Here is a 23,347-nt window from a genome sequence, read left to right on the forward strand (position 1 = left end):
GGATGTCGGGGCAGGGGAAGGGCCCTGCATGGGCCATATCCCCACTGCAGCACCCAGGGGTGCTGGTTGCCAGAACCGAACCCTGCCTGTCGCTCTTGGAAAGGGAGGCTGAGTGTTCCCAAACGCTGGATCCGTCTGAAATTGAAGTGTCAGCATCAGCTTCGTGTGGTCCCTTCGCATCCCCCCCACCCTCCACGGCTCGGACCGACTGCTCTGGCTCTGCGCCGTGGCAATTCCCGCAGTCACGATATGTGGGACCCTTCTGCCGCTCCCCTGCCTCCTGTCCCGCCCGCTCTGCTGCCTGCACAGGGCTCGGAGCCAGCACAGGTCGGGGGCACGCACTGGGCACATCTCTGCGGACGAGGGGCCGGGTGTCACCCAAACCGGTCCCACTCCGTGTCCGGGACCGCACCCAACGTAAGGAACTCGTGTGAACTCGCCCTGCGGGAGGAGCGGTGGCGATGGGAAGAGCCCTCTCCTGGCCCTGGATCCGCCACTGCAGCCTCTTACAGCTCATCGCCATCCCGTCATTAATTAGCGGCTCCTGAAGCATCTGTCCCTGCTGCAGCATCGCTCTCCGGAGGGGAGAAAACAGATTTGGAGGCGCCGCGGGAAGAGCGGGCTCTCCCTGCCTGCTCCAGCCTCCAGCCGTGCTCTGCTGCAGGCAGAGAAACCGGATTTGCACAAGGGACACCGTCCCAGCTCTGTCCCCCTGTGCTGATGTGGCACCTGCCACCATCGTGTCCTTTCAAATGGGAGATCAGATCAGACCTGGGGAGGCAAAAGGGGCCCTGGGAATGCCCACCTACCCCGAGCCCTCCTCCCCCTGCTCACCTCAGGCAGGACCTGTCTCTCCTGCCCCAGGAAAGGGACCTCCTGCTTTCCGTGTCCCGAACTGCCAAGATTCCAAATCAGGAGTTTCTGCCCACCCCAGACTACAGGAGTGTGACCTCGGGAGAGAGGTCCTCAATCCCTAAAACTGCCCCCAGCATCCTGAAAACAGCCAAGACTCCAACCCAGGAGTGTTTCTACTCAGGCTCCCTTCACATTTTGCAGGCAGGCAACTACCAAGGACAGGGGAAGATGCTTTGAGGGCTTGAGCCCCTCTGCTCTGGAGACAGGCTAGGAGAGGTGGGGGACACTCAGCCTGGAGAGAAGGCCCTGAGGAGAACTTAAGAGCCCCTTCCAGTCCCTCTCCCTTCCAAGAGAGCTGGAGAGGGACTTTGGACAAGGGCCTGGAGGGACAGGACAAGGGGGAACGGCTTCAAACTGCCAAAGGGCAGGGTTAGATGGGATATTGGGAAGGAATTCTTGGCTGTGAGGGAGGTGAGGCCCTGGCTCAGGCTCCCCAGAGAAGCTGTGGCCACCCTATCCCTGAAAATGCTCAAGGCCAGGGACTTGGAGCAACCTGGGACAGTGCAAGGCATCCCTTCCACTGAGATGAGGTTTAAGGTCCCTTCCCAAACCATCACAATTCTGTGATGTGTACAACTGCCCTCCCATCTGCCACACAGGGCCAGAGCCACAGACACAGGACCAGGAGCCAAGAGTACAGGAGATCACTTTATTGAATCCAATGGTGTTAGACAGACGACTGAGAAGAGACATGCCAGTTGGTGCGGGCAGTGTGGGCAGCAGGAGCTGACTTGGTGCAGGGCTGGATTTGTTTTCTGTCTTTTCAGAATATCCTCAAGCCTTTTCCTGGCTTCCTTTTATGTTTCCTTTAAAATTTCTTTGAAGTAAAAACAACTAATCGTGGAAAGAGTCCAGATGGTGTTTGTTTGTTCCCTATGATTGTTCCCGCAGCTATATACAACGTGGGGCTGGGTCTCAACATCAGGTATAAAATGGAGCGAGTTTACAAACGTGGAGGGTGCAAGGAAAAAGCAAAAACAGACAGGCGTGAGTAGAAATCTGGACCAAAATCTTAAAGAGAAATTTAAAAAGTGCTATAAAACCCCTCGGCAGGAATACCATGCAGTTAAGAAACACAAAACCCAGTCAATTACACAGATAATCTAGAACAGGAATTTGTCCATTTCATCTTTTATTTAATTAAAAAAAGGTTGTTTGTGTTTATTAGAAAAAAGCTAAAATTGTAAGGTTCAGGCCACCAGGCAGCAGCAGCTCGAGGGGGCAGGAGGGTGAGGCACTGGCATCACCCACCTCCAGCCCCTCAGGGGACTCCCAGGGACCATGGGCACCTTTGGGGGCAACTTGCCCTCTGGAGGTGGCAGATATCACTTTGTGGGGTGATGGGCACCTTTGGGGACAGCAGGCACCTTTGGGAGTGGTGGGCACCCTTGGAGGTGGCAGCAGGATGAGTTAAAGCAATCCTTGGAGCCTTCCCCTGGGGACAGAGGGGCTCAGCCCACAGCCAGGGGTTGGCCCAGACAGCTGCCAGCCTTGGGGACAGGAGGTGCTTGGTGTAAGCCAGGAGGAATGCACCAGGACCCGGCCCCTCCTGCCAGGTAACCCCAGCCAAGCCCCCCACCAGCTGATCCCGGGGGCTGCTGGCACAGCCCTTCCCCTTCCCCTGGAGATTCCTCCCGGATCACACCCCACAGGCTGCTCACCTCCAGCTGCTGGGGCCGAGGGGATGGCACAAGGGGCAGCCCCAGCCTGGGGAGGGATGGGGCAAACCCGCAGGACACAGGCCAGGGCAGGCTCAGCAGTGGGGGACGGCTACAGGTTTGGTCCAGGTTTGGGTGGCTCCTGGAGGAGTCACAAAAGAAAGCTCAGGCAAGGCTGCCCCTCCTCCCACAGGACTCCTCAGGGCACCTGGGCACAGGGCAGCCCCCAAAGGTGCATCAGTCCCTTCCCTGCCTGGGCACCTGAGTCCCAAGGAGGGTGTGAGGGGCTGGAGGGAACGGCTGCATCCCCATTGCAGACCTCGAGCGGCTGCTGGGCCGGAGTCTCATACAATCAGAAAAGAAGTCAGCACAGCACAGTCATCACAGAGTACAAAAAAAAACCAAAACCAGGGACAAGGCGCAGGGCCGGGCCCCCCCAACCCACACAGGGCGTTCCACGACGGATCTATGTACAGCGAGTCCTCGACAGAAGAGAAGGCGAACAGAAAGCCCTAACGCCCAAGCCAGCGTGGGGAGGAGATCGCGGGGATCCCCGCGGGGAGGGGCCGGGCTGGCGGGCCCGGAGGCAGCAGGAGGCTGTCGGACAGACGGACAGTGGGAGGAGTGAGCACCATGGGGCGGCGGGGCGGGACACACCGGCCGGGAGCACCGAGGGCAGAGGGGCCGGCAGCCTCCGGGGGCACTGCCCGTTCCAGAGGGCTCTGAGGGGTCCCTGAAGGCCACACCAGCTGCAGCACAGGGGGCTGAGGCTGCCCAGTCCCCAGCCTGGCAGAGCTTGGGGACAGGGTGGGCTCAGGTGATCTGGCCCTGGGGTCAGCTCTCCTCATGTGTCTCTCCAGGGCCCCAGAAGGAGGTGGGGGCTGAGCTGGAGGGCAGCAGGGAGGAGAGGGCCCCCAGAGCCCAAGTGGGCACAGGATGGGAGTGCAGACCTGCAGGGCATCCCACAGCCGTGGCTGGGGACAGGCCAGCGAGGGTGCTGCAGGCAGCAGTCCCAGCACCTTCATTCCATCCAGCCAAGCTGGCTTTGGGGACAGAGAGGCTGGGGCAGGCTGTGACAGCACTGTCCCAAGCCCCCTTTCCCCCTTCCCGCATGGCCAGAGATTAAGGCACCGCGGCAGCACCGGGGCCGACCCTCTCCATGGAGTCTGGCCTTTTGACAATGCAGGATAAGGCCAGGAGGACACATGGCAGCCCCAGGTGCCCCCAGAGCACCAACACAGACCCTGGCAGGCTACAGGAAGGCACAGGGCCAGGGGGAGCAGGCAGCATGGGAAGCAACCCCAGGCTCATTGACCCACAGCCCCAGGCCTGGCAGCACCAAGGGGATGAGAGGCTGGTTGGGCCCCCCTCCACCAAGGGGATAGGGCTGGCATCCAGCTGCCCAGGGATGGGGCAGCAGTAGCAGCCTCCCCGTGCCCCAGTAGCTCAGGGAGGGGATGCTCTGTGGCATCCCAGCCTGGTGGGAGACACCATCCCAGTGCCCTGTGCCTTGGGTGGAGGAGGGAGCTGCCATGTGAGGGGCTGCTCTGGGAGCCTCCTGCTGCCACCTGCCTCCACACTGCCTCCAAGTCCCACCTCAGCCAACCTGTGCAGCCCCAGGAGGTGGGTTCAGGGACTGGAGATCGTCCAGTAAGCACCAGTTTTGTGACAGAGGTGGTTTGAGTGGTGAAACCAACAGCTGCAAAAGAAACCAAAGGGGAAGGACACTGCTGCCAGGGAAGTAGTAGGCACCAGGCCACAGGCTCCAGGCCAGGAGAGCAAAGTACCAGAACAAAAAAAGGGATCAAAGCAAAGTCTGGACTCGGCCAAAGGAAAAGGGGAAGGGGGAAACAAAATAAAATAAGAAAAGCAGGGTTTTTGGGCTGTCCTGGTCACAGCAGCTGCAGGCGGAACAGGGAATGCACAGAGAGCAGCCAGGGCCGTGCTCCCCTTGGCTGGCACGGGGTGGGAGCTCCACAGTGGAGGTTCCCGTGGCTTGGCCCAGCGGGCACAGAGGCAGCCAGAGCCCCTCGTGCCCACGTGCTCATCCTGCAGCCCCAGCTCCTCCCCAGCTGTGGCCCAGGTGGCTCCTGCAGGGTCCCTGCCCCTCGCAGGGGCCTTCCTGCAGCTCCCGGGAGCGGGGCTCAGCCTCAGGGTCACCTTGGTCCCAAAGCCCAAGAGTTTGCAATAGAGACAGAAAAAACCAAGAAGAGAAACCAGGATTCTCCTACCCCCAGGGCTGGGAGGGGAGATGGTAGCTCGTGCTCTTTCACGGATGAGCTGAGTTTCCCCAGGCTCCACCAGGACACGCCAGAGCCCTGCTCTTCTCCTCTCCACTTGCTCGCCAGCCCCACGCTCCTGGATGCCAAAGGAAAAGGAGAGCAGCCCAGCAGCAGCTCCCCTCCACCTGGGCTGGCACATCTGGGCCTCACAGAGTCGACTGCAGGTCGGGGTCCACCATGGTCTCACGGTCTGGAGACTCAATGTAGTTGGCAGCTTCCTGGAGCTTCAGCAGCATGGCCATCTGTGGGGACAGGAGCATGGCAGGAGCCCGAGGGGGACACGAGGCCCACAGGTGACTGGGGAGGCCACTTGGCCCTCTTGCCCTCCCAAACCAGCCTTGCTGGAAAGCTCCTTAGAGGGTAAAGCAAGTCCCAGAGATGCTGCAAAATCCCTCCTTTGTGCCCGGATCCAGCCTCAGGCACAGCTGGAATGCTCAAGACTCAGTGTGCCAAAGCAGCATCAGCTGGCATCACCTGTGGAGCCAGCAGCCTCTCCAGGTGACAGCTGGCATCATCTGGAGCCAGCAGCTCTCCAGGTGACACATCAGGACGTGTAGGAGCACGTGTGCCTGTCTGTGGCTCTGCATGTGGACATGATGCCTCGTGGAGTGTCATGTCGTGCCCTTTCACTGGCACGTCACCATGTGTCCTCGTGTGCAGCCCACCTGCCAGTGCCACCACCCCTCACCCACTGCTCCTCCAGGGAGCACGCAGTGTTTCTGCACCCCGGATCAGGCGTTTTACACTGAGAATTAACTGGGAAAGCAAAGCTCCGCCCTGCTCTGCCACCAGCTCCTCCCAGCCCCTCCTGCTGGCCAGCCTACCAGCGGGTCCGAGTCCAGGGAGCTGGGCGTGGTGTCCTTCGCGGTGCGCTCCTCGGGCGGGGACACGGCGCTCTGGGGCCCCATGGTGGGCGGGGGCAGGTGGTACAGCTTGGACTGGTCCTGCTGCGCTGACGGCCAGGGCAGGGTGTCCCGCACCCACTCCACGGGGTCCTCCCAGGCTGCCTTCTGCCCATGCACCTGCGGCAGGGAGCAAGTGGCAGCCATGCCCTCAGTACATGCCAGAGCCAGCAGGGTGGCACGCTGAGCCCCCCAGGACAGCGCCATGTGCCACAGCAGCCACAAGGTACAGGGACTGACAGAGATTTACACCCACCATCCCAGTGCCTCCCCTCTGCCCCCACCCAGGATGGCTGTATCAGTGTGTCCCTGCCCTGGTTTGTGTTCTCATGTGCCAGCAACACTGGCTACCTTGAGCCCATCTTTTGCCCCCTCCTGCAGGTAAGGGATGATGGAATTGTTCCACAGGTCGATGAACCAGGTCCGGAAATCCTCAATTCCAATAGGGCAGGACAGAAAGAAGCAGGGACCTGTGGGGGAAAGGCAGACAGTGGAAATGGGAGCTGGGTGCCCCTCCTCCAGTCACAGCACTGAGGTGGGCACACCTGGCTGGAACGGGGCCCTTGGGAACAGTGACTAGGCACCATCCACCTGTACAGCAGACAGGCAGCATCTCCCAGACAAGGAAGGGGGCTGCCAAGTTCAATCTATCCCCCAAAAGCCTGGTGAGGCACAGGGGGTTCACCTGGGAGAAGACAGCTTCTCCATGCCCAGGGAAGGGTACTGGGAGCCTTGGCTGACACCCCTAGTGACAGCTCCCAAAGGAACAAAGAGCACCCAGGGAAGAGCAATGCTTGTGTGCATCACCCAGCAGCTGTGATTTGTGGGACTGGGAGACACAGGGAACACATCAACCCCCCCAAGCTCCTCTGGGAGGGTTTGGTCCCAGTCCCCAGGGAGGATTTGGTCCCAGTCCCCAGGGAGGGTTTGGTCCCAGTCCCCAGGGAGGGTTTGGTCCCAATCCCCAGAGAGGATTTGGTCCCAGTACCCAGGGAGGGTTTGGTCCCAATCCCCAGAGAGGATTTGGTCCCAGTACCCAGGGAGGCTTTAGTCCCAGTCCCCAGGGAGGATTTGGTCCCAGTACCCAGTGAGGCTTTAGTCCCAGTCCCCAGGGAGGGTTTGGTCCCAGTCCCCAGGGAGGGTTTGGTCCCCGTCCCCAGGGAGGGTTTGGTCCCAATCCCCAGGGAGGTTTTGGTCCCAATCCCCAGGGAGGTTTTGGTCCCAGTTCCCAGGGAGGGTTTGGTCCCAGTTCCCAGGGACGGTTTGGTCCCAGTCCCCAGGGCTCCTCACAGCCTGGGGCAGAGGAGGAAGGTGAGGCAGGGCCATACCGATGAGGAAGTCAGATGTGCTGTGTTTTTCCAGGAAGGTGTGCAAATGGTACCAGAGCTTGGGCACCCAGTCCAGCACCCGCAGCAGCTCCTCCTTGTTGGCATTGATGTCCGTGTCCGACTCCAGCAGCTTCCGCCGCAGGTAGCGCACCAGGAAGCCGTTGGCCGGCTCCACGTTGTTGGAGAAGGTCAGCATCCTGGGGAAGGACTCCAGTGGTCAGGGCTGGGTCTCCACACAAGCTGCCCTGCTCCCCAGCACTCCTGAGGCCCTCCTTGCATCCCCACCCTTCATTTGCCTCAGGCTGGGGAATATCAGGTCCTTCTGGGATGGCAGGGACAGGCCTGGGGGCCCAATCTTAATCAGGGTCCTCAGCCATAGGATGTGACCACAGAAACACCCAGGTGGAAGTGATGGCTTCTGTCCCCCACAACCCCACAAGGATGATCCCCAGGGATGTACAATTCCTACCTGAAGCTGAGATGGAGGCCGTGGTTTGGGGTCATCTTCACAGGCTGGTTGGTAGTGCCAATGATATACGGACTGAGTGAGTGACAGAGAGACAAGATTAATGAGAAAAACCTCTGAGTCACCCCTGCCCAAGGCAGAGCTGATCTGGGCACAACAGACATGTGCAGCCTCATTCCCACAGCCCAGTGACCACGGTGAGAGCAGCGGGGAGCATGTGTGTGCCATGGGGCTGCACTGGAGGGATGCAGGGGGGCTCTCACCATTTGTGGTACTTGCAGGTGAGCGCCCCGTTGACGAGCTCGCTGATGGAGCCCGCCTCGCTGAGGTCGTCCAGCAGGATCACCAGCGGCACGTCCGCTGTGCCCGTCTCCCGGTCGATCTGGTTGGCCAGGTTGGACAGGTACAGCTGAAGATCCTGGAACAAACAGGTTGGGTGTCACGTGTGGGGCCATGGCATGACTGCCATGAGGACCATGGCACCAGTGCCCACAGGGACACTGCTGTGTGCCCTCACCTTGCAGGACTGCTGGTGCATGTTGAAGGTGCTGACGATGCCCTCGGTGACGTCCCGACCCGAGCGCTCCACCAGGTACTCGGCCAGGCGGTTGGTCAGGTAGGTCTTGCCGGTGCCACTGGGCCCCGAGAGGATGAGGCGGCGGTGCTTCAGCAGGAGGCTGATGTAGTGCTGCATCATGGGCTTGGGGATGAGTGTTTCGAACACCAGGCTGTCCACGCACTTCTCTTTCAAGCCTGTGGGCAGGGGAGGGGTGAGGGTCCACTCCCACCCTCTAACAGCCCCAAACAGCAGGGACATGGCACAGCCACGGAGCCCCTCTGCCACACTGACCTTTGAGCGTGACGACAACGCTGGTCAGGCCCCGGCGGCACAGGGGCAGCTCCGGCGGCTCCGTGTCCAGCACCCGCTTGATGTGGCTGATGCTGTAGCCGTAGATGGACTCGGTGCTGAGCCCCAGCGTGGATGCAGGATCCATCTTAGTGATGTAATCCTACATGGAGAAGGACAGAGCTGTCAGAGAGCAGCTCCAAGAGAGCTTGGAGAGGACCTGGGCCAGGAATAGCAGGCCTGGTGGAGCAGTGTCAAAGGATGGTGCTCTAAAGAGTGCTCTTTGTGCTCCTACCTTGAAGACCTGGCAGACAGCCTCATCCAGCATCTTCCAGTCTACCTTCCCGCTCACCTTGGTCCAGCCCAAGAAGAACTCCTGCTGCTTGAGGTCCTAGGAGCCAAGGCAGAAGTGTGCAGTGCTGCAGCACCATATCTAGCCCTGGGAGGGATCCTTTCCCCTTTGTCAGGGCCATGACACGGTGACAGGTCAGGCTCCCCACAGAGCCCACACTCACCCCCTTGATGATGTGCTGGGGCGGCATGCGCACCACAATCCGCAGTGTCAGCTCATCCTTCTGGGTGCCAGCGCTGACAGCATCCATGGGGGACATGTCTGGGGATGGAGCAGTGAGGCTGTGTGGCCAGAGCTGAGCCACCTGACCTGGCTGTGCCCAGCCAGAGGCAAATCCCGCTGTGGCCAACAGCAGAACCAGCAGCACGACAGATGCCCTGTTCACTCCAGGTGAGCAGCAGCACGTTGCCACCACACACACTCCCTATCCCAGCCCTTCCCCATCTGCCAGCAGCTCTATCACCCCTACCTGCATCCCCCGGGCTGGGGCTGAAGGCGTGACCAATGGTGAGACCCAAGGAGCGCCGTGGTGAAGAGGAGGCCGATGTGCTCGTGATGTGGCTGGGAACAGCACCTAGCACTGCTGAAGGCCCAGGGGCCACCTTGAGACGGTCATTCTCAGCCTTCAGGAGATCCACCTCCAGCTGGGACACAACAAGGCAGGGCACAGGGTAAGGAGCTGTACAGCAGCAGCACTCTGGGGTGCAGCACAGTGGTGAGAATGCAGGGACTGAGGGCACCTTGGTACTGAGAGCAGCCAGGCTGCGGGCAGGGGTCCTCACCTGCATGTTGTGCATGGTCTCCCGCAGCTGCTCCAGCTGGTGGGCTGAGTTAAGGGCCTCCAGGCGGATGTCTGTCAGCTTCATCTCCTTCTCCCACAGCTCTGACCGCAGCTCTGACACCTCCTTCTTCTCGGGCTCACCCTCACTGTGGGCCTGGAAGAGCCTAGGCCAAGGGAGAGACCAGGTCTCACACGTGTCTCTGGCAGGAGCCTGCTGCCCCTGCCACTGGCCCTCCCTGGCCCCACGTACTCAGCCGTGTCAATGCCCACGGAGGAGGATGTGGAGGACTTGATGGAGGGCGAGGCAGTCTCTGTGGGGCCATGCTGCAGCTTGGGGGAGGAGGGGGCTGACGAGTCTGGCGTGGCGATCTCCTCTATGTCAGAGTAGGACGAAGCCGACTTGGGGCCCTTCTTGATGCTGAAGGCCTTATTGAAGGAGCTGCGTAGCTACAGGAGAAGGAAAACTTGTTAGAGGCAGTCCAAAGTGCAGCCTCACAAGCAGAGACCTGGCCTGGTCCTGCTGTGTCTGTCCAGGACCCACAGACAGTCTGAGCTGGGACCAGTACAACCACACCCACCACAGAGGCAGCACCTCCACCATGCTGGGGAAGGCTGCAGCCTGACCCCCTCTGCTGGCACTGCCAATGGATGGGGTGCACAGCGCTTTGGGCAACACTCACCCCAGCCTGGATGGCACCAGAGCCCCACAGAGTGGGACCCATGTCCTGGTCATGATGTCTCCCAGCCCTGCTCCCCACCAGCACCTACACCAGGCTGTTCAGGCACGGCACCAACACCCTGGTCCATCGAGAAGGGCCAATCCACCCCCACATTCACCCCACCACAGCCATTTCAGCAAGAGGCATTTATTTCAGGGATGTCCCTTGCTCCAGCCACTGCAGAGCCAGAGTCCTGCCCCACACCTCCCTCTGCCCCGTGGATCCTGCTGGAAGCACAGAGGGGCAGCCAGCCCTCCACAGAGCATGCAGGTGTCTCACCTGAGCATGCAGCATGCACACAGCACACACAGAGCAGTGGTGGGTGAGCAGCGGGCTGGGGCCGGGGAGGGGGATGGACACTGCACAAACTAGACCCAAACTGGGTCCCACCAGCTGGTAGGAGAGCAGCAGGACGAGCACCCTGGGCTCACAACATGTGCCCTGGACTGCCAGGGCCTGCTCCAAGGGAAGGTGGGAGAAGGAAGGGATGGAGAGCACACTGGATCTCTCCCAATCCCCACAGGCACTAGCAGACTGCTCTAGGGTGTTCTCAAAACAAAAAGCATTGCATTTCAGTGTAAACAAAGTAGGTATCCAGTTCTGCTGATGGTGGGAGCAGGGAAACACTGAGACCTACATGGGTGCTGGCAGAGACAGAGCCACTTGAGACCACATCAGGCAGCCCTGGAGAGGCAGAGATGGGCACTCTAGTGCCCTCAGTGACATTGGCAGGGCTGCACCAAGGCCTCCAGCCCAAAAGATGCAGTTACAGGAAATCAGGAGAGTGCCTGCCTTCCCTAGGCAAGAAGGGGACTGTTCCCATCCATGGGGCAGGCCCCATGTGAGCCTTTCCTGCTGTCTATCTATGGCAGTTCAAGCCCCTCCTTGTGGGTGCATATTTGTCCTTAACATCAAAGGAAGCAGCCAAGGTGGGCACAGCCTGGCTGGGGACCCAGGATGGCCTGTGCTGGGGTTAGTGCCAGTGGGATGGATGGGATGGGGAGTGTATGAGCACCATCCATGAAATGGAGCAAAGGCCCTGGCTGGGCACGGGTGGATTGGACAGCGTGGGACTTACCTCATACACCTGGAAAAAAAGGGTTGAGGTCAGCATAGGGGAAGAGAAACAAAACAAAGCAAGACTTAATTGCACATCCAGCTCAGAGCTGCCTGGTGCAGGGAAGGAGCTGCCCAGCCGAGGTGCCAGCCCTCCACACTGTCAGAGCCTGCGTGCGCAGGAGGGAGACATGGGGGAATACACAAGGAAGCAGGCATGCAGGGCCAGGGCTGGGAAACTCCTGAAGGGGCTGGAGAAGTCCCAGCCAACAATTCAAGACACAAATCCATGGCAGTTACACTCTCCTCACTACTGCTGTCCCCAGAGGACAGGGAACACCAACACCCCAAAGCCAAGGCAGACTGAGAGCAGCTGGTTTGCGGGGTTGACCTTGAGCAGACCCTGCCAGTGGCTCCCCAAGCCCCAGATCTCCTGTCAGTGCCCCATCCAACCCACCCAGCTCTTCTTCTTCTTCTTCTTGGCGTCAGCGTCCTTGCTGCTGCCGATGCTGGAGTGGCTGGTGATGCTGTTGAGGCTGGAGATGCTGTCAGAGGAGTTCTGCCGCTTGATGCGCAGCTCTGGGGTCCACCAGAGAAGCAGGAGAGATTGGGAAAGGAGGGATCAGTTACCTGCAACTGTCCCAAAACCAGAGCACCCTATAGTCCCTCCTCCCTACACCCAATTCCTCCTCCCACCCAACACCTTCTGAGCTCTTGAAGCCACCTTGTAACAATGACATGGGACTCAGACACCACCTGGTGAGAGATGCCCAGGGCACATATCACCCTGCTGCTGTCCCAGGCCATCTCCCTGACAGCTTCTGGCACTCACACTGGGGTTTTGGGGCTACAAACAGCACTTATGGCAACAAAGTCAATAGCAGCAGGCAAAACTGGCTGTTGGCAAAGGGCCTGGCAAGGAAGTCTCCCAAGACTGACAAACAACCATTCCTCTACATGCCAGCACTGTGACCTCCCATGGTGACAGCTCTGGCTGTCCATTCCTGGTTTCAGATGGTCAAGGATCCCAGGTGGGGAAAAACTGCTGCCTGGGGCATCCTGTCTCCAGATGAACTTCCCCAATGAGAAAGTGTGCCCTGGGGCCTGTGCCAGTCTCAGTAGGAGCATCCCAGCCCAGGAAGGGCTGCAGCATCATGCCTTACCTTTGGGGGTGACATCAGTGCCATTTAGAGCACCCTGGATCACAGCCTGGGCCTCTGAGTTCTTCTTCTTCAGGAAGTCAATGGTCTCTCGCAGGTCCAGCAGCTCCGTGTCCTGGGGCAGCAGAGTTGGGAGCCATGGAGTGCATCCCGATGGTGGAGAGCCCACCCAAGAGCATCCTTGGGGCAACCTCCCAAGTCCAGCACACACCAGCCCCAGGACACACTCACCTTCTCCTCGGCAGTCTCAGCCAGGTGCCGCAGGCGGGACGTCATGCTCACCAGGCTCTGCTCAAAGGCTGCCACCAGGTTGGCCTGGGAGAAGTGGAGAAACAGGTGAGCCCCAACATCTGGGCAAAAACCCACGGACAGGTGAGCACCCACCGCCAGGTGTGGGATGCAAAAGGCTGAAGGGAAATCAGGGCTTCCATGGGCACATCCAGCACCAGCCCTACGCCCTGCATGGATGGAGTGGGGTGCCCCACAGGGGCTCCATGGGGACTCACGTTAGCAGACAGCTGGGACGTCAGCGTGGCCACCTTCTCCTGCGAGGACTCCAGCTCGCGGCGCAGCTTGCGGATTTGCTGTGGGGAGAGAGGGGAGGTGAGAGGGGCCAGGCACTGCCCTCACTGGGGGCAGGGGCAGGCGTGAGCAAAGGGTGTGGGCTCACCTCAGACTGCATCTTCTCCTCAGCCTGGCAGCGTGAGAGCAGAGAGGGACAGACAGACAGAGGCAGGCAGTCAGGGGGGCAGCGAGGCACAGACAGGCTCAGCAGCAGGCAGAGGCATGCACAGAGCCCCCCCCAGCCCCACCCGGATCCCCCAGCCATGCACAAAGCAGCACAGCAGCACGGAGGCGGCTCTTACGGAGGAGTAGGTGGAGGACGCGCTGGAGGCCAGGGACAGCACCGATCCGTGAACTGCAACACAGGAAAACCCGAGCTTTTTTGTCAGGGTGCCCTGGAGAGCAGCACCCAGGGCTACAGGACAGGGCACACCTACTGACTGGGCTCTCAGGGGTGCCTGGGGGAGGTACAGGGTGGAATGGCAGCTGCTCAGCACTGCCCGTTTCTCTGTATGTGCTCTCCATCTGCACCCTCCTCTCTGGGGAACCCGGGGGCTCTGCTGCCCTCCCTGTCTGCTTGGATCCCCTCCTCCCCAGTGTCACAGCACCCTGGGGGCAACTGAGTACCCATGGGGGTCAGGGCAGACCCAGGGCTGATGCCAGCACAGAGTCTAACAGAGCCCTCAGCGTTGCTGTCCCTCCTCTGATGCCAAGAATGGGACACAGCCACCCATCCAACAATGCCATGGCAGCACCAGTAGGAAGGGACAAGGGTGCAGGGAGCCCCACCAACCCTGTGCAGCCTCCTCTGCCTGGGCAGGAGCACAGCACTCTCTCACCATCGTCCACAGGGTCCCGGAAAGAGCCCGAGCGGATCATGCCCTTGGACTTGTCGGCCAGGGAGAGGGTGCTGCCCATCTGGGAGGTGCTGTACAGTTCGAAGGTGGAGTCGTGGGTGGGGATGCTGTTGGAGCGGGTGATCCGTGGGGCTGTGGTGGCAGTGGGGCTCACTGCAAGGAGAAAGCAGGGAGGAGGCAGGGTCAGAGCCACGCTGGGGACCTGCCATCAGGATGGGGAAGCAGGACTGGGAGTGATCCACGAGAGCTGTGATGCAGTGAGGAAGCAGGGATTGTGGTCCCAAAGCAGGGAGGGGCTGGGGAAAGCTAAAAGGCAGGTTGATGCTGGGAAGACCTGGACACCAGCACCAAGGTAATCACAGGGCTGAAAAACAAATCCATTGTCCCAGGGCCAAGTGGGTACCACTGTGCCACAGCCCAACACCTGCAGGTGCAGGAGTGGAGCCTGCTGCCCCAACTTGTCTGCCTGGACCCCCCCAAACCCTCCAGGAACATTCAGGTCCTGGTCAGATCATGACAAGGCTTACCCCTTGCCCTGCCAGGCACCCCAGAGGAGCAGTTATGGCCTGAGGCCCAAAGGTGGATGAGATGCCCTGAAGCAGAGGTGACGGACACCCCTGGTCCCAGTCCAGCACCCGAAGCACCAGGTGCTGGTGTTGGTGGTGTCAGGGAGACAAGCAGCGCCCAGGGGAGCAGGGAGCAGGGGCAGCAGGAGGGAAGGGGCTGGCAGCGAGGGCACTGACCAATGCTGGTGAGCGGGCCCTTCCCCACCAGCGCCATGGGGAGGGCGGGGGGCGAGGGCAGCTCCTGCTGCTCGTCCGGCTCGGGCAGGCTGCTGACCGCGTGGGAGTGGCGCCGCTCCTTGGCCTCCTCCTGGGAGTGGAGCTGGTACCTGGGGAGCCGCAGACAGGCACGGTAAGATCGACCAGCACCGTCCAGCTCCTGCCCACTGCACTGCAGCCCAGCTTCCCTGGCTCAGGGGCACTGGCCTGGAAAGCCTCCCCTTCCCACCCCAGCACCACACAAAAATCATTTGGGCTCTTTTACCTCAACCCCTTCTTGGGCAGTGTGTTCCTGTCGCGGTTGGCACTGGAAGGGAAGGAAAGATCAGTGACATCCCTGCACGGACTAGGGAAGGAACCATGGGGATTGAATTGTAGGAACAGGGAGCTTTTCCCTAGAAATGTAGCAGGAAGAGACTCTGAAGCAGGCAAAGGACATGGCAGAACAGCAGGGAGCAATGTGTGCCCATGAAGGTGCTGCAGCAACCCACCCACCTCCTTCCAGCCATACCTGTCCAGATGTGTGAGCCGGGGGCTCCCACTCCAGCCCAGCTCTCCTGCCTCTTCTTCTTCCTCTTCTTCCTCTGTGCTGGCAGGGGGTGCAGCAGCAGGGGCGGGGGTGGTGGTGCTGCCCCCTGAAAAGGCACTGGGCAGGCTCATGGGCATCTGCAGGGATTCCATGCTGCGGTGAAGGCCGGAGAGCTTGGGGTACATCCTGCCCTCCTTGGGGACACTGAAGCCACCCATGAGCTCCAGGCCCTGGGAGAAGCTCGCCGAGTTGATGTTGAGGATGGGGGCAGGGCTGGGGCTGAAGCAGGGCGCAAGGTGCCCACCAGCCGGGTGCAGGTCCTGGAGCTTGGCAGTGTGTGGGGTGTGCAGCTCGCTGGAGGAGGGCAAGTCCAAGCTGTTGGAGTTGACCTTGTCCAAGTTGGCCAGCGAGGGAGGCTTCACGTAGGTCTTGGCAGGTGCTCTGGAGGGGGAAATGGGTAAGGAGAGGTGAGACTCAGGTACTGGTGCCGGGCACAGCCGTGCCAGGCACCTGCTGCCCTCGGAGGTGGAAGGACCATACCTGAGAGGTGTAGGGGGCAGCTCAGCCACCTTGGCTGCTGGCGGGAGGCTGGCCTGGGCTTTTGGGGTGCTCTCAGGTGAGCTGGCACTCTTCAGGGTGCTGCACTCAGAGTCAAGTGCCACTGCCTTGGCCTTGGCCTTCTCCTTCTCACGGTCTGTCTGGTTCACAGGGGCCGGTGTGCCACGGCCAGTGCCAACCTTGGATGGCTCCTTGAGCCGCGACACCGAGATGCCGCCCGGCTTGGTGCTTAGCAGGCTGGGGTCAATGCTGCTGCTGACCGGCCGGGCTGCGCTGCGGCCCCCGGTCACACTCATGGAGCTGGACTTGGCCGGCCGGGGCAGGCTGCGGTACTGGATGTTGGAGCGAGCCCCCGGTGCCAGGAACCCGGGCTCAGGTGCGTTGGAGACATCGAGGCTTGTCTTCCTCCCACTGACTGGCTTAACAGGGATGCCAGAGCTCTTCTGGATCTTGCCAAGAGTGGCTGAGCCCCCAGCCTGCATGACAGTGGCCGTGCCAGTGGCAGGAGCTGGTTTCTTGTAGCCAAAGGAGCTGGAGGATGAGGGACGTGTGAGCCCTGACGGCGGCTTCTTGGCGTCAGCGGTGCGGTCACGGCCGGCATCGGACGAGGAGCGCTGCAGGCCCGTGTTCTTCACTGACAGCTTGCTCTTGTCGGTGGCTTTGGTCTCTGGCTTGCCTGGTGGCAAGAAAGGACAGGTTAGTGTCCCTGGAGGCTTTGAGAACATTTGGAAGTGAACAAGCCCACACAGGATATGGGCACCAGAGATGCAGGGATGTGACGGATAAGGGACATACCAGACCCGTGGTGCACTCAATGGTTCCCCAGCCTGGTATGTGGACATGAGACCATGGGGCAGGCACAGAACCTCAGATTGCCTGCAGCCCACAACACAGCCCTGCCTCCCCTTCCAGCCCACACCCAGCCCCTGGGTCTGAGCACAGCCATAGGCCATCCCATGGCCCACATGCCTGGGGAAAGCACACAAAGACAGCAATCAACCTTCTCTCCATCAAAGGAGCTGGACCCTGCCCAAACTGGTTTTTACCTGCCACTTTGAGGGTGCTCTGGGCCATGTGGGTGATGGGGGAGGTCACAGCCACTGGAGGAGTCTTGCCCTTCTTGAGGGAGCCCGGGGTGCCCAGGCTGACAGGCTTCTTCAGCTCACCACCCTTGGGCCCCTCCTCTCCACCCTCTGAGGGCTCCCGCCGCCACTTGGAGGAGCCATGCTCCATCTTGAGGCTGCTGCTGTCGTAGTCCAGCTTCTTGGGTGCCTTCTCGTCGCCCTCCCCGTACCAGCTCAGGCCGCTCTCTGCCAGTGAGCGCTTCTCCGAGTCCGTGCGCAGCTGGGGGCAGAGCAGAGTCAGGGGCACTCCTGGCACCCACCCCAAACCCATCCCCAGAGAACGTCAGCCAGCTGGGAGAAGGATGCAGCAGACACCCCGTGCCATCCTTGTTTCCTCTCACTGGCACCCTCCATGCCCTCTGTCCCTTTGAGGTGTGCCAGGAAGGCTGGGACAGGTGCTGGAAAGGGTCCGGGTGCCCCTGGCACCTACCGCTATGGCTGAGTTCCTGCGCGAGGCCGTGGGGGTGGAGGGCAGGGAGTTGAGCGAGGAGCTGGCGTTGAACTCCTCTGAGCTGAGGTTGTCTGAGGCATCGCTGAGGCCGCTGCTGATGGAGCTGCTCTCATCCCAGCTGTGAGGGAGAGACAGCATCAGACCCCTGCCCAGCCCAATGGGTCCCACCACCCGCAGGATCTCCCTCTTCCAGGGGCTGCCGGGGCAAAATCCAGCTCCTGGTAGTGCCCATGACAAGGACATGGCATGCAGGGCCCATGGCTGGCTCCAGCCCAGCCTGGCATTGGCTTGTGTTCCTGTGGCACACAAGCCTCAGTGACCCTGCTTCTCCCCATTAAGGCTCTGTGGAGCTTTGGGGGGATGGAGGGACATCCACAGCTGGCAACAAGCCCCCAGCAACCTGCTCTGACCCTGGAGGCAGGTTGGGATTGCCAGAAAGGACAGGACTGCTGGAATAAACAAACCAACCACCCCGTAGCATCCATCATTCCCGGGGTGATCCCCACCCACTGCACCCTACTGCCCCTCTCCAGCCCCCAGCAGCCAGAGGCAGCAAGTCTGGGATCTGCTGCTGTGCCAAGGTGGCTGCTCCATGCTGAGGCTCAGCCAAGTGTGCAGAAGCCCATCTGCAGGGCCATCAGTCAGCATCACACTGGGGCAGCAGCTGCCTGGGTGCCCCAAGGGCACAGCGGGTTCCACAGCACTGGGCTGTGCCCATGTTGATCTGGCACAGGCAGGCACGGAGCACCTTCCAGCAGGATGAGCACAGCACCTTTCAGGTCAGCAGCTGAGTAGGTCAGTGAAGCCTCGCTGCCCCCCAGGGCCTGTGAGGGGCTGGGGGAGGCAACACTGAAACAGGCTGCACAGAGAAGCTGTGACTGCCCCATCAATGAAATGTTCAAGGTCAGGTTGGATGGGGCTTGGAGCAACCTGACCTACTGAAAGGTGCCCTTGGCCACGGCAGGGAGTGGCCCAAGATGAATTTTAAGGTCCCTTCCAACACACACCATGCCATGATTCTGTGACAAGCTGTAGCACAGGAGTGCAGAGCAGAGCTGGGAGCTGTAGCCAGCCCCAGTCCCCACAAGAGAGATGCCTGTTTATCTGCACTGGGGCCACAGAGGTGCAAGAGAAGCCCAGCAAACAGCAGAGCCCCAAGAGCAGTGGCAGAGCAAAAGCAACAGCCACCAGCATCCCCATCAGATGCTCAAGGCTCCAGAAGGAGCAACAGAGGCAGCTCCAGCACCGTAAGACCTGCACTGTGTGTCCTGCTCTTTCCACAGGGGAGGAGTTCATCAGAGACTGGCCAAAGCCAGGATGGACACAGCCCCCTATGCCCCCACAGCAGCTTCTGGGACAGAGGCAGCAGGCGCTGCTGCCCATCAAGGGATTTCAATAGGATGTGCTGCTGAGCTCCTCAGCTCCAAGCCATCATGTCTCACCACCAGCCCTATGCCTAGGGTGAGTTCCCACTGGGATGGAAATCCTGACCCCAGGGTCTCCCAGCCCGGCATCACCTGGCAGTGGGCAGTGGCAGGAGTGAGGCCAGGCTTCGTAGGACTGTGTCCTATGGCAACACAGCTGAGGCCACATGTGGTGCTGGGCATCTCAGTCTGGCTTTTGGGGCCAGACAGGGAAACCCCAAACACTCTCCCAGCCATGCATGCAGCACCCCCACTGCCCTGGGCATCCAGAGAGCCACTGAGAAAGGGACAGAGGGTCAGAGGTTTGGCCAAGGCAGGAGGTGACTCCAAATCCTCCTTGACAACCCTGTGCCAAGAAAAGACACCAAGCAAGGTCACATCCCAAAATCACTAAAACCATGGCATGAGGCTGGGGAGCCAGCTGCACACTGTGAGGGTGTCCCTGACTCTCTTATGGGCACACAGCTGATGCACAGAGGGATCCCCCTAGCTGGTATGTGTATGTCGTAGGCAGCACAGCAAGGAAAGCCTCAACCGCAGCCCCACTGGCCCTGCAGCAAGTACAAACTCCCGGAGCATGGCTGAGCCCTGGCACCTCGACTGCCCCTCAGAACCCTCCAACGAGGGGCAGCCATATCTGACTGTCACTCCGGGGCAAAACTGACCCTCTGCTTTGTGCTCCATCCCCTCCATCTTATCCAGAGCCATTCCCAGCTCCTGCAGACGATCCCGCACCGAACCTACCCGCCAGCAGCCCCGCGGGAGCTCCCAGGAGCGGGGATGCTCAAGGGCAGCGCGTCCGTCCTGCCGCGCTCCGCGGCGCCGGCGGGCGGACGGGACCCGCTGAGGGCGGGATGGTCCCGCTGAGGGTGGGACGGTCCCGCACGGCCTCGGGGATGAGCAGCCGGCCGCAGCCCGGCGCGGGGAGGCGGCTGCACCGGCAGGGAGCGGAGGATGGAGCGGGAGCGCGGCGCGGTGCGCGGGGATGCTCCGCCCCGCCCCGGCCGCACCCCGATTCGGAGCCCCGCGCTCGGCAGTCCCGGGGTCAGACCCGGCGTGCGGAGGCACCAGAGCCCCGGGAGCCCCCGGGAGCCCCGCGGAGGACAGGCCCGGCCGTAGTGCAGGTGCAGGGCGGAGGATGGGGGTGCCGGGGCGGAGGATGGGAAGGCAGCGGGAGCCGCCCCGATGCCCCGGTGCCGCGGTGCGGGCGCGGCCGCGCTGCCCCGACCCCCCTTTCACACCCCCAGCGCGGCCGAGACAAAGCACCGCCCGCGGAGCGGCCCCGGGGCGCGGGGCTTTGTCTGCCGGCGCCGAGCTCGGGCCGCGCCCCCGCCCGCCGCGGTGCCCGCTCCGTGCCCGCTCCGTACCTGCTGGCGAGGCGCGGGGCGCGGCGCGGCCTCCCCGCCCGCAGCATCGTGCTGCCCGCGGCGCGGCGCGGCCCCGCCGGCCGACAGAGAGGGGCGGGGGGCGGCGGGACCGCCCCGCTGCCCGCGCCTTAAAGCGACAGCGGCACAGGACCCCCTCCGCCGTCCATCGGCCCCTCCCCGTCCCCGCCGGGACGGCACCGGGCTCCCGGCTCCATGCCTCGCCCGCCTCAGCTCCACGACCGTGTCTCCGAATTCTGCCCCGCAGCCCACGGCCCCGAACCCTGTCCCTGGTGTTCCCCAGCGTCCCCCCAAATGCCCGCAGAGCCCCCAAACCACGATTCATATCCCCAAACACAGCACCAGTGATCCCCAGTCCAGCCCACAAAGTGATAACAGAGGGCATTCCTCAGCACTGGGCCTGGACTCAGTGCCCCCCAAACCACCCTGTTCTCTGTCCCAAAGGAACCTCCTCGATGTGGGTCACACTGTGGGGTGCTGGGACAGCTGATCCCAGAAACCTCGGCACTCATCCCCAGAAAGGACATCCATGCCTTCCCCGCTCTGCCTTTCATTGACCAAAACCCCAACTTTTGTCCCTTTTTTCTCTCTCTCTTCCATCACATCAAGAGCCATGCTGCAGGGTAGGGTCCTCACCGGGATGGTAGCACCAGGGACAATTTCACCAGCCCAGCCACGTAGGGCAGAGAGAGTTAACTGCAGCCTTGGCAAGACACACCAGACCCTGCAGGCTGGGAAATAAGTAATTCCTTCCTTGAAGCAACGGCAACGCCTCTTGGCTCCTTCCCCACTGTCCCATCACTCACCACACAGGGCTTGTCCCAGCCTGACACGGCAGGACAGGGGTGCCTGACCATCCCTGTCCCCAGTGACCAGCTCGTGCCCACACCCAGCAAGCCCTGGCAGGAGCTCATGGCGGGGCTGGTGGTGCAGCCAGCCCGAGGTGCGGGTACGGCGCCACGGCCGCGTGTGCCAGCGGGTGCGGCGGCACAGCCCAGCCAGCACCGCATCCCCCGGGTCCCTCCGGCCTGGCACCGTGCCCGATGCTGTCCCTTCCCTCCTCTTCTCCTGCCTGCCTGCCTCAGCCCCGCCACAGTGCTCAGAGCAGCTTCTGCTGGGCACAAATCCGGGCATCCCGGGTGGCAGGGGAGCCAGCCTGGCACAGCCCAGCTCTGCAGCCCCACAGAAAGGCAGCTTTGACCGTGCCAGAGCCACGGGCCTGCTGTGAGATAATGGCAGAGAATTGCTGCTGGTCACAGCAGACCCTTGGGCACCAGCACAGGCACTGAGCCCCATACAGAGGAGCACCCCCAGCACATTTCTCAGCAGAGGATCTGGATGGTTTTGAACTCTCCTTGCTTCACCTGTCTCACACCAGCTCAGACACCTGCCCATGTAGCACCCAGACCCACTGGCACCAGCCAGGGCTCCGGACACTCATGTCCCTGCCAGGCTGGTCCAGCCAGATCCCCACTGCCATCCTGAAGCCCACCCTGCATGGAAGCAAGTCCTGGTCTGCCCGGGCCCCTTCCTCCTGTGGCAGGGCAGGAAATGCAGGGTGTGCACTGAGGGGGTCCCACACATCACCAGATCACTGGCATTGAGGGGGCTCTGTGGCACTGGTGCTCCCAGGCCCAGCTCATGCTGTGACTTAAGATAGGAGCAGTGAGGAAGGCACAGGCACAGCCGGGCTCTTCACACCCTCCCCCTCTCCTCCACTTAATGGGGCAGAAAAAACAATTAGCTTCATAAATCCCGTTGAGGGGGTTGGGAGCTCCCCATGGATGTGGGCAGGGCGGGGCTCTGCATCTCCCTCACATCCACATCAGGAATCAGAGTGTAACAACACTCCCTGACTACCCCGATCTCCACAGCCCTGTAAACCCCTCTGTACCCTCCAGGATGCCCCCCAGCTCCCCAGGTACCCCCTCAGAGAACTCCAGCCCTACAGAGAGTCAGGCTACCTTGACCCCAGGTGTCTCCTGCTTGCATTTTGGGTACTGTGATCTGGCACCTTTCTCCAAAGCTGCACTCAGAGGAACATGGGTCTGCAGAGTTTCGGCAGATGGGGAAACTGAGGTAGGGAAGGGGGATCTGACTTGCCTGAGCTTCCGCAGCAGAAGAGAATCAACATTACATTCTGCATTTGATTCAGGACTCCATTCTCGAGGCACTGCCTCTGGTCTCTGGCCCCCCAGAACCCTGAGGGGTGCAGAGGACTGCCACAGGAGCCTTGAGCGTGGTCCCTGCAAGGGGGACCAGGCTGTGCCTCCATCCCAGCTCTGCACCACCAACCTCAGTAACAGTGGGGTCTGATTTACCCGCAGCAGTGAGGCCAAGGCCATGGGGGGGTCAGCCAGCACTCACTGCCTGCTGCAGTGACATCAGCCATGGACCCCAACCACACTCCAGGCTGAGAGCTCACCTCTGGTCACCCCTCTGCTCCCCCCCAGGTGGTGGAAACCCTGGAGGAACTGTGTCCTGGTGTGGGGATCTCCACTGGCAGTTTTGGTGACGTGTGGAGCCTCACCCGGGCCACGGCGGCACCCGGGGCTGCAGAGGCCACGTGCAATGCTCAGAGAGTCCCAGGGCAGTGCCGGGGTGGGGAGCAGCGTGACTCAGCTCGGTTGTGAAATTCCTATTTTTCCTGTTGTCTGGACGAGCTGGTGACCTCGGACACCTCAGTCCAGAGTGGCCAGCTCCTCCACAGGCAGCAGGGTGGCACATGGTAAAGCCAGGTCTCGAGGTCCCCAGGTGGCATGCAGAGAGGCAGGTGGGTTTGGGTCAGATTCTCCCCAGCAGCTTTCCCCAGGGCACATGGGTGTGTGAGGTCCAACCCTGCACTTGGCTCTGCCCTGTGTCGGTATCCAGCCTCATCAGCAAGCTGCAGGGGCCAGCAGCTTCCTGCATCTTGGGCATCACTGACCCCCAGGTGCCCTGTATCCCCAAGCCTCACAACCCCAGGATTCCCTTCCCAAAACATGCCTCATGCAGACACTGTCACATCCCCAGGGACCAGGGATCAGCACTGGGTGCCTCAGCCCAAATCCCAAAGGATGGAATTGCTAGAAAGCAGCGCACAGGAAGGTGCTGATGCCCAGGGGGGCCTGGGGCCCCTTTCTGGGAGCGTCCCCTGTACCCAGCTGGCGGGAGGAACTCGCCAAGCCCAGCACACAGCACAGCCCAGCAAATATTTATACAACATTG

General features: G+C 61.4%; 1 protein-coding gene across 2 annotated transcripts in view; it reads right to left on the minus strand.

The window, feature by feature from the left end:
- Nucleotides 1-1,550: 1,550 nt before the first annotated feature.
- Nucleotides 1,551-23,347, minus strand: part of NAV1 (neuron navigator 1) — a 62,319-nt gene continuing 40,522 nt past the window's right edge. The window contains exons 6-31 of one of the 2 annotated variants that reach the window (XM_058039588.1): nt 17,311-17,449; nt 16,803-17,100; nt 15,739-16,432; nt 15,181-15,639; nt 14,935-14,976; nt 14,631-14,779; nt 13,870-14,040; nt 13,333-13,385; nt 13,137-13,160; nt 12,973-13,050; nt 12,698-12,781; nt 12,470-12,581; nt 11,764-11,885; nt 9,782-9,978; nt 9,533-9,695; nt 9,220-9,394; nt 8,914-9,011; nt 8,694-8,789; nt 8,402-8,561; nt 8,069-8,304; nt 7,815-7,969; nt 7,555-7,626; nt 7,086-7,282; nt 6,109-6,227; nt 5,680-5,877; nt 1,551-5,097 (exon numbers count right to left, since the gene is read on the minus strand). In XM_058039588.1, coding sequence (XP_057895571.1) covers nt 5,002-5,097; nt 5,680-5,877; nt 6,109-6,227; nt 7,086-7,282; nt 7,555-7,626; nt 7,815-7,969; nt 8,069-8,304; nt 8,402-8,561; nt 8,694-8,789; nt 8,914-9,011; nt 9,220-9,394; nt 9,533-9,695; nt 9,782-9,978; nt 11,764-11,885; nt 12,470-12,581; nt 12,698-12,781; nt 12,973-13,050; nt 13,137-13,160; nt 13,333-13,385; nt 13,870-14,040; nt 14,631-14,779; nt 14,935-14,976; nt 15,181-15,639; nt 15,739-16,432; nt 16,803-17,100; nt 17,311-17,449 — 4,387 coding nt within the window. In that variant the 3' untranslated portion in view covers nt 1,551-5,001. The remainder of the gene's footprint in view (nt 5,098-5,679; nt 5,878-6,108; nt 6,228-7,085; nt 7,283-7,554; nt 7,627-7,814; nt 7,970-8,068; nt 8,305-8,401; nt 8,562-8,693; nt 8,790-8,913; nt 9,012-9,219; nt 9,395-9,532; nt 9,696-9,781; nt 9,979-11,763; nt 11,886-12,469; nt 12,582-12,697; nt 12,782-12,972; nt 13,051-13,136; nt 13,161-13,332; nt 13,386-13,869; nt 14,041-14,630; nt 14,780-14,934; nt 14,977-15,180; nt 15,640-15,738; nt 16,433-16,802; nt 17,101-17,310; nt 17,450-23,347) is intronic. The other variant, XM_058039589.1, reaches the window with a different exon arrangement.

This window comes from Melospiza georgiana, chromosome 23, assembly GCF_028018845.1.
Source record: "Melospiza georgiana isolate bMelGeo1 chromosome 23, bMelGeo1.pri, whole genome shotgun sequence".
NCBI classification, from domain to species: Eukaryota; Metazoa; Chordata; class Aves; order Passeriformes; family Passerellidae; genus Melospiza; species Melospiza georgiana.